Source organism: Panthera pardus, unplaced genomic scaffold (genome assembly GCF_024362965.1).
Source record: "Panthera pardus isolate Hobbes unplaced genomic scaffold, ASM2436296v1 HiC_scaffold_27, whole genome shotgun sequence".
NCBI lineage: Eukaryota > Metazoa > Chordata > Mammalia > Carnivora > Felidae > Panthera > Panthera pardus.
The window spans coordinates 93364680-93378159 of NW_026526843.1; the positions used below are offsets into that span (position 1 = coordinate 93364680).

The 13480-nt window shown below is 35.1% G+C and overlaps 1 protein-coding gene across 1 annotated transcript in view; it reads right to left on the bottom strand.

Annotated features, from left to right (window-relative positions):
* Window positions 1-465: 465 nt before the first annotated feature.
* Window positions 466-13480, bottom strand: part of CFAP47 (cilia and flagella associated protein 47) — a 546469-nt gene continuing 533454 nt past the window's right edge. The window contains exons 65-66 of the mRNA XM_053891727.1: window positions 5768-5936; window positions 466-1430 (exon numbers count right to left, since the gene is read on the bottom strand). Of these exons, the coding sequence (XP_053747702.1) occupies window positions 1218-1430; window positions 5768-5936 (382 nt within the window). The 3' untranslated portion in view covers window positions 466-1217. The remainder of the gene's footprint in view (window positions 1431-5767; window positions 5937-13480) is intronic.

The following is a 13480-nucleotide window of genomic DNA, read 5'->3' on the forward strand; positions in this document are numbered from 1 at the left end:
CTCAGAGACTGACCAAACCCCTCCTCCCACATACGGTATGGCAGAAGAAAGGACAGACAAATAATCTATGACTCTATACTCAAAGAAACATGTTTAGAGAGCCAGAGAACAATAGAAGCTTTTGAAGACTCACAGAATTTTAGCTTTTGTCCTTTTTTGGGGAAGAAAAATCTGGGACACATGGGCCTCTACTCTCCTCTACTTGAGTATCTGCAGACAAGACTAATGGACTGCATAGACGTTTCCCTAGAATTCCACTTAACACCATGTGAAGAAATTATAATCAGTCCATTTACAGTGATTCCTAAAGGCCATTTCTGACCTAGTACAGGGTTGCCGAATTTTTCTATAAAGTACCAGAGAGTAAATATTTTAAACTTTGTAGCTTTATGGTTTCTGTCCATTGAAGCTTGCTGTTAGAGCGCAAAAGCAGGCACAGACAATACACAAAGAAATGACTGTGGCTATGTTTCCGTAAAACTTTATTTATAGACAATAAAATGTGAATTTTATGCAGTTTTCTTGTGTTACTTAATATTCTTCTATTAATTTTTTCAACCATTAAAAAATGCAAAAGTCTCTTATTTGTTAGTAGGGGTATAAAAAGAAGTGGAAGACTAGATCTATGGTTTGCAAATTCTTGTCCTGGTATAGTTCTTTTGTTTTGCACGTAAGAAAATAGGGCACAAAAAGGGGAAGCGATTTGCTTAAAATCATATGAATGACTAACTCATGGCAGAGCCATTTTGTGCCAAAGTGTCTTAAAGATGGTCCGTATTTGCTATTTATTATTATATTTTTCTGACTGACAACTATCGAGCAAAATGCTCTCTTTTACTTTGAGAAAATGAATTTTCTCCAGGATCATTTTGAAATATATCTATATTGTTTAAAGACTCACTGTAGAAGCATATGGACTACATATACTTATGTGCATGGATTTCTAAGCTGAAATCATTTTTCTTTTGCTACAAATGTACTCTGTAACTTAAAAGGGAACCAATCCCAATAATTTGCAACCAGTCTATTTTCAAAGATACACATAACAGAAATCAGGTATAACACATTCAGAGAATAGATTTAGTCAGTTTAAAAAGTAGAGAAAGCCTATTATAACTGAAATGTTACTCCTTAGAAATATTCCAGAAGACGAAAGAACAATCATGAAAATATGTTCAATTCTACTGAAGCTCAAGAAATATTTTGGGAAAAAGTATTTATTTATTCTTCAACATCAAAGGCGCACCCTTGATGGTAGAGGACACCCCTGTCCTTATGAGTTTAGCATTTTCACGGATAAAATTGTGCTGACCAACTGGCCTTCTATCAAACATCTTGTTAGTAGTGTCAACTTTGGCTTTGACATTCATCGGTGGCTTGGTAACTTGAGGTAACCCATTGATACCATACAACCAGTACATGTCCGGTGTCTGGAAACAAAGAGAGGAGAAATTTCACGTGAAATATTCAAGGATTGAGAGAATACCTTCTCTCTTCTCCATGCAAGGTATGGGAAAGGTACAAAACTGAAAGTGTGCTGGTAATAGATAATTAACATGGAAAATAAATTCAGGAAAGCATTTGGTTTTATGAATTAAGAACCACGGGGCACCTGGGTGACCCAGCTGGTTAAGCATCCAACTCTTGATTCTGGCTCAGGTCACAATTTCATGGTTTGTAGGATCGAGCCCTGCATCGGGCTTTATGCTGTCACTGCAAAGCCTGCTTCGGATTCTCTCTCCCCTTCTCCTCCTCCCTCTCAAAATAAATAAACATTAAAAAAAAAAAAAGAACCACTCACTACAAGGTCCCTCAGAGATAGAGGTCTGCACCAAGGGTGAACTCAGCATTCATATGATCTAAGGGGAAGCAATCTATTTTCTTTGCATGAAACTGTTGCCCAGCATGAACTACGTAACTAATGGAAACCATGCCTTCCAAGATGAACTTATCCATGAGAATTTAACTGTGGCTATAGAACGGACTGGTAAAATATGTCGAGCTTCTGTTTTTTTAGATTATGAAAGTCTATAAATAATACAACCATTTGAAATTACTGAGCATTGTATAAAATCATTAATGACAGTCATAATCTAAATCCAAGTTAGTGCCACTTAGGGATTTCTTTAAAGATCCATCGTTTTTGGTTTTTTTTTTCTGTATATATGCACAGGACGGCAGAAGTGAATTACAAAGCCTAGCATTTTCTGCATGTTTATGTTCATACTTAAATCCCACTGCTCTTGCAGAATTTCCTGATGCTGTGTTTATCTAGGCCTTCTTCCCCACGATAAGATTAGGATCATGTGTGTTCCGAAAACTCATTCAGGATAAATCCAGGCTAAGTGAATATTGCAATAACATGAGTCAGGGTGTAAGGGGTAATGTGATATCCATCGAAGAATGTTAAGTGCAGGATTTTCTTGCACACCTGGAATGACCCTATTTTAATTGTTAACTGGCTCTTCCATCCAGTGCTCATAGTAATTGTGTATTCAGAATCAAAGAGGTAAAAGCGAAACCAAAAACTATACTATAACTGGGTTAAATAACATTTTCCTTCACATAAGGATGTTCGATTGGTGTAAAAACACCCCCAACTCTCTAGCCCCATTGATGTAAATAGTCTACAGTGTGTCTTCCACACTATTTTCCATAGAAATTCTGTAAGATGAAATTCCAGTTGCCCACTATGGTAATTGACTTGATAAAGCACTCTTTATTGGTTTTTATTCCTTTTCTGTCTCACATCTTGGCTTCCCTGCATCTGTTTCTTTAGATCACATAGCAAATGTGCTACTTGGATTTGAATCCTTATTTTGGATTTTTGCTTAAGAGGAAATACAAACCAAGATATATATTCTATACATATAATATATATATATATATATATATATATATATATATATATATTCTATTTCTTACAGTTTTATGACAATGATTTATTCCCATAAAAGCAATGTATTTATATACATATTACTTATGTCTGGTTATGTCTCTAGCTATAACAGGTCCATCTATGTTACTTTTGCACAAGCGTATGTTTTATCTTGGATAATTTTGGTAGCTTTCACATTTTTGTATAGACTACTTAAGATTTATTATGTCAACCATGGAAAGTTGAGTGGACTACCTATTCTCTTTGAGTGACATTGCTTTTTGTAAACAGTCTGACCAAGTTACTTAAGTCTCTCAAAACTAGTGATATATGCCTTCTTTAATAGTGGGGAAAAGGCAGTTTTTAATCATTCTAAATATGGTTTAATTGAAAGAGAACTTATGAAGCTTGCTAATTTAGTTGTTGAAGTTTGTGTGGGCTAATATTTAACTAAAGTGTTCTTAAAGATCCTAATTTTTGTTTCTAAGTAAAGCACAATGAAGATCATATGTTTCATATATAAGTATTAATTGATTTAATGCTTAACATCAATAGCTTAAAAGATGATAATACCATATGCAGGGTAATTTTTATTTAGATAATGAAACTTTAAAACTTCTTCACATTTATCATGTGAGACATCATGTGAGACGTCATGTGAGACATCGTGTGAGACATCATGTGACACATCATGTGAGATGTCATTAAGAGCAGGGTTTTGAGTCAGAAAGATAATGTTTGAATCATGATTTCAAAATCATTGGTTTGATATCTGCAATAACTTTTATGAATCTCGAGGGCATTATGCTCAGCATAAAAAGCCAATCTCAGAAGGTCACACAGAGTATGATTCCATTCATGTAATGTTCTAGAAATTAGAAAATCATAGAGATGGAGAAAAGATCAGCAGTTGCTGCGGTAAAGGAGGAGTTATGGTATTGGACGTGACCATAAAGAGCATGACACAGTTTCCACAATGTTACCAATTCTCTCAGTTGTGTTGGAAGAGTTCTGTATGTCAGTTGTGATTGTAGTTATACAGATCTACACATGGGTTCAAATTGCCTGGAAATACACACACACACACACACACACACACACACACACACACACACACCACATACACGTGGAGGAAGAAGACCTCTAGCTTAGTTAACAATGTTTTGTCAATGTCAATTTCCTTCTTTTGATATATTACTGTAGCTCTATAAAATCTCACCATTGGGAAAAGCTGGGAGAAGTATTCATAGGACTTTATGTACTATTTTTGCAACTTCTTATAAGTTAATACTTTTTTTAAGTTAAAAAATGAGAGACGTGTGAGTCAATTGGAAATTTGAACACTAAATGGAGATTTGATATGTTGTGATACTAAGGGATTATTGTTAATTTTCAGATGTGATAAAGGTATCATGGTTATGATTTTGGTCTTTTAGAGATTAATAGGAAATAGTTGAAGATAATATGATGTCTGGGATTTTCTTCAAAATAATATGGAATATGGGGAAGGGGGTGGGAATACACTTGAAGTGACCTTGATTTGATAAGTGTTCACCCTGGATGATGAGTGTATGTGGAGTAATTATTCACTTTCTTCATATTCACATTTGGAATTTTCAAAAATAAAAATAGAGTCAACAAAAGTGATATCTTCAACACATTTCAATATCAATTTTTTCCCACATAAGCTTTATCAAACTGTACCACTTCAGACTAAATGAAAATTTCATATTTTCATTTGATCCCATATGTCAACTTACTCTCTCACAGAAACCCTTCAATTCTGCTGCCAGTGATTTAATTGTCAAATCAACATAGGGAAAACAGGCACAGCTTATCTTGGGAAGGCCTCCAAAGTAATTCATTTCAAAAATGTCAACTGTGCACTAGGTAAAATAAACATCATTTTCGTTTGTAAACCTGCTTTTAAATATATCATTTAATCCCTTAGAGTAAGAGTATGTCATTATTTCTTAAGAAATAGGCACAATATGATCATTTTAAACCAAGCATCAATACAGCAAAGGGCAATGTGCGGCAAGGCCCCAGAGGCTTTGTATTGTTATTACCTGGGTTGTAAAAACTCCCAGAAAGATGAAAAATATAAACAATTTTCTCAAGAATTATTCAACATTATTCTTTTCTCTATTCATTAAAAGGGCAACAACACATCTTTCTGCCCGTTGCACTGCCTAATTAGTGTCTGATTTAGAAGTCTAGTAATCACTTTGGCACCAGTGGTTGTGTCTTGAAACATAACTACACGTCCTTTGTGTCTGTGCTACTGAAAATAGACACTGGCAATAGGCATCTTTTCATAAATAGTTTGAAAGCTGTCTTTAGCCTAGAAGCTATTAGCAAAATACATGTGTGAAATCTTATGGAGAAATTTTGCTTGCTGCATAAATTTTCAAAATTGTGTTTACCTTAACTTTATTAAGATGATCACTTGAGCAGACTTTTATATTAATGGCCCACTTTACATTGTTTTTCTCAATTAAAAATAAATTTTATCTTCTATTTAATTTTCTTCATTTTATTTATTTAAGTTTATTTATTTATTTTTAGAGAGCACAAGAGAGCAGGGGAGGGGCAGAGAAAGAGAGGGAGACAGAGAGAATCCCAAGCAGGCTCCACACTGTCAGCATGGAGCCCAACACAGGGCTTGAACCCACGAACCACAAGACCATGACCTGAGTTGCAATTGAGAGGCAGATGCTTAACCGACTGAGCCATCCAGGCACCCCTAATTTTCTTCATTTTAGACTTTAACATTTTGGCAATACCTTATGGCTTCATCAAAGATTCCAAAATCTCTATCTCAAATCACCTGAAGTTCTTGAATAGGTTATTACAGAAAACAATATGTGAATATACAAATCACTTTACCTGTATTGCTAATGTTGCTTTGTACTTCCTACTGTACATTCGGGGTTTAAAACCCACAACGATGAGAGTTCCTTCAGTGTCAAAAGGAAGAAGTTTTCCAACCTTAGGTTTTACAAAAAACTCAGGATCACTGCCAGGTAGGAAGTATGCAGTGAATGGCTCAGGATTTCTAGAACAAAAATACAAATAGTAACCTTTAAGTTTTATCATTACTCTTTGTGAGAACTTGATGGATAGAGTTTATATCCTGTTGCACAGGACTACAGTTAAACATTAATGCTGCCATGCATCTGTGAGCCTGATGCTTGTTACTTTATCATGGTGAGGAGGCATTTTTAAAATTACTGAACAATGTCATTCTTCCCAGGGTGACAAGATGGAATTCTAAAGATTTTTTTAAATTATGTCTTATGTTTTTATTGTACAAAGAATAAAATGCTGTCCCTATAAAAATGTGGAGAAGTCAATGTCCCAAATTAAAATGCAATCATTTGTAAATAAATTCATATCTAAAATGCATGGCTAGAACAGCCATCAGGAAGCCTTTGTTTTTATGACTATTCCAATGTGATTGCTCACTTTCCTTTAGCTTTCCACTTGTGAAGTGAGATGAAAGTACTTTGCAGGTTTATTAAAAGATTCTTGAGCCTGAAGAGGAGTTGCTATGATCTGAAGTGAACGGAGAGGCATTTAGGATTCAAGTGACCATTTTCACATTAAGGTTGATTATATCTGAGATGAGGACTGAGAGAGAAGTTGAGAAACTCCTCTGGTAGAATAAAGCAGGGGAGGAGCACGCTGCATGGCAGGCTGTACATGAGGAATTTTGTAACCAAAGGGACAGGGGAGATGCAAGTAGAAGGCAAAGAACGGTTTCCTAGAAGAGATCCAACAATGAATCACAGAAGAGGAGGTGCGAGATTCTGGTCGGGACTCAGTGATCCACCTAGCAAATGTATTGAGTATCGTCGCAGAGGGTTTGAGAAAGTGGACTATGGATATGGATGGCCTGGACTGGAATCCCAGCTCCATCTAAGTGCATAACTTGAAACAACTTACCTTTTTGGACCTCAGTTTTCATACCTGTTCAATGAAGGTAATAACCCCTATAAAGCAATTAGCTCAGTACCTGACATGTGGCAAATGCTCTATATGGATTAATCAATATTAATACAGTCAGTCATTATGATTGTTGTTTAAAAAAATTTTTTTTTACATTTTTTATTTATTTTTGATAGAGGGAGAGACAGAGCACAAGTGGGGGAGGAGCAGAGAGAGAGAGGGAGACACAGAATCCGAAGCAGGCTCCAGGCTCCGAGCTGTCAGCACAGAGCCCGACATGGGGCTCGAACTCACAAACCGCAAGATCATGACCTGAGCCGAAGTCGGACACTCAACCGACTGAGCCACCCAGGCGCCCCTATTGTTGTTGTTTTAAAACATCTTACTACCAGTGCTAGGCAATGGCGCATGATGCAATAAATAAGATGAATTTATACAACAGAATACTCAGGGGTTCTGGTGGAACAGAAGACCCAGAACCTCTTTTCTCGCAAGCAACAACAATACAAAGATCAATTCCAATTGTGAGACATTCAGAAACCAGTTGAGAGGCTTCTGTCTTCCAGGGGAGCACAAAATCAGCTGTTTGGAAGTCAGTAGAAAAATCAGTGGCATGCTCTCAGCACAGTCTGCCCTCCTCACCAGCGCAACACCACATGATTAGGAAGAAATTCTCAGTTTCCATTTCTCCCCGGGGAAGGAAACAGAAGGGTGGACCAGATATCCAACAATTGGACTTCTGGTTGGAATGTGAGGACAGCTGCCCAAGAGACTGGCTTCTGTCTTGCTTATCTTGAAGTCATGATGGGACCTGACACACTGGAGATGCATGGGGGCTTCTAAGAAACAAAGTGGGCAGGGTGGTAGTGCTCCAGAGGTGCCAGGGTAGAGCAGACAGAAATTGTACAGCTCAAAATCTTCTCCCTAAGTGTGGAAAAAGAAGAGTGGAACATGTGTCCAATTTTCTGGATTTTCAGTGTGCTGCTCAAGGTTCTGGTTTCTACCTTGTCTCAGAAAACTGACAGAACGTGGCAAAATCTAGATGCCTGGAGGCTGCTGAGGGGGAAAATAAAGATCTGGGTGGTGTGCTGCTGCTTCAGAGTGCCTGTAGTATAGAAGACAGAGAGCAAAAGAGCAAGAAGCTAGGAACACCTGAAAAAAAAAAAAAAAAAGAAACCAGCAAACTCCTTTAATTAGTAATCTTCACACACAAGTTCAGAGAGATATACTCACAAAAAAAATCTGAGAGGTCCCCAGGATCTCCACTTGGTCTAAGTGGTGAAGATCTTTCCCTGCAAGAAGCTAGTCCATAAAGACCGAGAGAGATAGCTATTTTTCCAAATGTGTGAATACCAACACGAAGTTAGAAAGAACATGAAGAAACAGGAAAAAATTACCCAGTTAAAGGAACAAAAGAAATCTCTAGAAACACACCATAAAGAAATGAAAGTATGGGAATTAGTGACCAATTATTCAAAATAACTGTCATGAAGATGTTCGACACTTTCAGGAAAACCATACATGAACAAAACAAAGAGGCAGAAAATATAAAAAAGGGCAAACCAATTTTAGAGCTGAAGACAGCAATAACTGACCTGAAAAATTCACTAGAGGGGTTCAACCATGGATATATATGATCAAGCAGAAGGAATTAGGGAGTTCAAAGACATGTCATTTGAAATTATTCAGTTAGAGGAACAAAAAGAAAAATAAATGAAACAGAGTAAATAAAATCTAAATGACTTATATAACAACATCAAGTGGACCACTATATATGTAATGAGTCTCAAAAGAAGAGGGAAATGAGGGCAAGAAAACTTACTAAAAGAAATAATGCCAAAAAACTCCCAAATCTGAGGAAGGAAAGAAACATAGACTCATGAAGTCCAACATATTCCAAATGGGATGAAACTAGAGAACTCCACAATGAAACACACAATCAAAATGTCAACAGTTAAAGACAAAAAGATAATTTTGAGAGGAGCAAAGGAAAAAAGGATTCCTCATATATAAGGCCACCCTTGTAAGACCATTAGCAGATTCCTTAGTAGAAACCTTGTAAGTCTGAAGTGAGTGGGATGATATATTCAAACTGCTGCAAACAAACTGTCAACCCAAAATACTATATCTAGCAAAACTGTCCTTCAAAAATGAAGAAGATAAAGAATTTCTTGATAAACAAAAGCTGAGGGAGTTAATCACCATTAGACATGTCTTACAAAACATACTAAAGGGAGTCCTTCAAATTAAAATGGAAAGATGTTAAACAGCAACACAAAAGTATTTGAAAGTCAAAGCTCACTGGTAGGGGTAAATACAAAGAAAAATACACAACACTGAATACTGTAATGGGGGTATACGAACCATTTTTTAATTGTGGCATAGAAGTTAAAAGACAAAAGTACAAAAAATAAAAATTATAAAACGTATTAATCGTACACAATATAAAATGTGTTATCTGTACATCACTAACAAAGTATAGAGATTTTGTATTCAGTTAAAGTGGTTATTAGCTTAAAAGAGATTTTTTTAACCTGTAAGTTGTTTTATGTAATCTTCATTGTAATCACAAACACCTATGGAAGATACCAAAAAGAAAAATGAGAAGGGAATCAAAGTGTGTCACTAAAAAAACCATCAAAACTACACAAGGGAAGACAGCAACAAAGGAAAAGATGGACAAAAGAACATAGAGAAAACAACAAAATGACAACAGTAAGTACTTCCCTACCAATAATTATTTTAAATATAAAATAGACACCCCAGTCACAAGACACAGAGCTAATTGAATAAAAAACAAGTATATGCTGTCTACAAAAGACTAACTTTAGATTTAAAGATACACATAAGCTGAAAGTTAAAGGAAGGAAAGAGATATTCCATGCAAATGGTAAACAAAAGAGAGTGTGGATAGCCTTACTTATATTAGGCAAAATAGACTTAATAAAACTCTGTAACCAGAGACAAGGACATTATATAATGACAAGATCAATTCATAAGAATGATATAATAATTATACATGTCTATATATATATGCCCAACAGCAGAGCACTTAAATGTATGTACAAAAGATTGACAGAATTAAGGGAGAAATATACAAATAGAATAATAGAAATAACATCATGTTCAACACTGAAAAGCCAAAGCTTTTCCTCTAAGACCACTATCTCTGTTAGCAGATGACATAATCATATATGTAGAATGATTACACAAAAAATCTCTTAGGACTAATAAATGAATTCAGTAAAGTTGTAGGATATAAAATCAATATGTAAAAATCGGTTGCATTTTTATACAATAGCAATGAACTATTTGAAAAAAAAAATGGAGACTTCAATACCCCATTTACAATAATGGATGGAAAACTCAGAAGATCAATAAGAAAAAAGAAGACTGGAACAACACTACAGACCAAATGGTCTGACAGATATATACAGAACACTCCATCCAACAGCCACAACATTTACATTCTACTCAGGTGCACATAGAACAATCTCCAGGGCAGATCACAGGTTAAGTCACAAATCAAGTCTGAATAAACTTAAGAAGACTGAAATTATACCAGCTATCTTTTCCCACCACAATGGAATAAAACTAGCTATTAAGAGCAGAAGGAAAACTGAGAAATAAACAAATGTGTGGAAATTAAACAACGAACTCTTGAACAACCAATGAGTCAAAGAAGAAATCAAAGACATATTAGAAAATATCTTGAGACAAATGAAAATGAAAATACAACATACCAAAGCCTATATAATGCAGCAAAAGTAGCACTTAGAGGGAAGTTTGTGGTGAAAAAAAGCCTACATTAAAAAAGAACAAAGATCTCAAGTAAACAACTTAATTCTACACCTCAAGGTGGTAGAAAAAAAAGAACTCAACCCAAAGTTAGCAGAAAGAAGGAAATAATAAAGATGAGAGCAGAAATAAAACAAAGAAAGAATTAAGAAAATCAACCAAGAGTCAAACTAAGAGTAGGTTTTTTGAAAAGATCAACAAAATTGACATTGAGCTAGACTAAGAGTGAAGACTCAAATAAGTAAAATCATAAATGAAAAAGGAGATGTTACAACTGATGCTCCAGAAATAAAAAGAAGCATAAGAGACTGTATGAACAATTATATGCCCAAAAAATTGTGTAACTGAGAAGAAGGGAATAAATTCCTAGAAAAATGCAATCTACCAAGACTGAATCATGAAGAAATAAAAAATCTGAACGGATCTATCAATACTAAGGAGACTGAATCAGTAATCAAAATCCTCCCAACAAAGAAAAGCCCAGGACCAGATGGTGACTTCTACCAAATATTTGAAGAAGAGTTAACACCAATCTATCTCAAACTCCTCCAAGCTAGTGCAGAGCAGCGAATACTTCCAAACTTAATTTATTTATAGCAATATTATCCTGATATCAACACCAGAAAAAGACACAAGAAAAAAACTACAGGCCAACATCCCTGATGAATATAGATGCAAAAATCCTCAACAAATACCACCAAATGGAATTCAACTGCACATTAATAGGATCATATACCATGTCCAAATAGGATTTATCCATAGGATATAAGGAAGGTCCAACATAAGAAAGTCAATATGATAAACCACTTTCACAGAATGAAGGATAAAAATACATAATAATCTCAATCTATGCAGAAAAAGCATTTGACAAAATTCAACACCTTTCTATGATAAAAACACTCAACAATCTAGGAATAGAAGGAAATTACTTCAACATAATAAAGGTCACATATGAAAAGCCCACAGCTAACATCATACTCAACACTGAAAAGCCAAAGCTGTTCCTCTAAGACCACTATCTCTGTTAGCAGATGACATAATCGTATATGGAGAATGATTACACAAAACATCTGTTAGGACTCTGTTAGGATTCTGTTAGAATTCAGCAAAGTTTCAAGATATAAAATCAACATGTAAAAATCAGTTGCATTTTTATACAATAGCAAGAAACTACTTGAAAAAAAATTGAAAAACCATCCCATTTAAAAGAGCATGAAAAAGAATAAAATATTAGAAATAGATTTAACCAAGGAGGTTAGAGATCTGTACACTGCTATAAGATAATGTTGAAAGAAATTGAAGAAGAAACAAATAAATAGAAAGACGTCCCTATGTTCATTGACAGGAACAATTTAATGTTGCTAAAATGTCCATACTACCCAAAGCAATCTAAGTAATCTACAGAATCAATCCAATTCCCACCAAAATCCCAATGTCATCTTTTCAAGAAATAGGAAAAAAATTGTAAAATCCACATTTAGTGTCAAAGGATCCTGAATGGCAAAAAAAAAAAAAAAAAAAATAGTCTTTTCAATAAATGTGGCTGGAAAAAATGGATAACCACATGCAGAAGAATGAAATTGGATCCCTATCTTACACTGCACACAAAAATCAACTCAAAATGGATGAAAGACATAAATATAAGACCTAAATCCCATAAAAACAAACTGTGAAAAAAAAAGAAGAAAACACTGGGAAAAAGCTTCTTGTCTTGGAAATGATTGTTTAGATACGACATCAAAAGCACTGGCAACAAAAGCAAAAATAAAGAAAGAAGTGGGACTATATCAAAAGAAAAAAATTCTGCACAGCAAAGGGAAAAATCAACAAAATGAAAAGGCAACCTATGGAATTGAAGAAAATATTTGTAAATCATGTATCTGATTGGGGGCTAATATCCAAAATATATAAGAAACTGGGGCACCTGGTTAGCTCAGTCGTTAAATGTCTGACTTCAGCTCAGGTCATGATCTCATGGTTCATGAGTTTGAGCCCCATGTTGGGTTCTGTGTCGACAGCCCACATGCTGGAGACTGCTTCAGATTCTGTGTCTCCCTCTCTCACTGTCCCTTTCCCACTTATGCTCTCTCTCTCTCTCTGCCTCTCAAAAATAAAAATAAACAGTAAAAAACCACAAAATATATAAGGAACTAATGCAAGTCAAGAGCAAAAAACAAACAAACAAACAAACAAACAAACCCTCAAATAACCTTGTTAAAAATGGGCACAGGACCTAAATAGATATTTTTGCAAAGAAGACATACATATGGCCAACAAATATATGAAAAGAATGCTCAGCATCACTAATCATCAGGGAAATGCAAATCAAAACCACAATGAGATATCACCTCACCCCTGTTGGAATGGATATTATCAAGAAGTAAAAAAATAAGTGGCATGCATATAAAGGGAACACTTGTATGCTGTTGGTGGGATTTAAAAATGGTACAGCCATTATGGAAAATAATATGAAGTTTCCTCAAAAAAGTGAAATTGAATTACCATATGATCCGGCAATCCCACTTCTGGTTATACATCTAAAGGAAATGAAATCAGTATCTTAAAGAGGTTTCTTCATTCTCATGTTTATTGCAGCATTAGTCATAATAGCCAAGATATAGAAATAACCTAAGTGTCCAGCAACAGATGAGTGGATAAAGAAAATGTGGTTTATATATAAAGTGGAATATTATTAAACCATAAAGAAAACAGTTAAACATTGTCATTGCAACAACATAGATGAACTTGAAGGACGTTATGCTACGTAAAATACACCAGATGCAGAAAAACAAATTCTACATGATCTCACATATAAGTAAAAGCTAAAAAAAGTAGAACTCATATAAGCAGAGT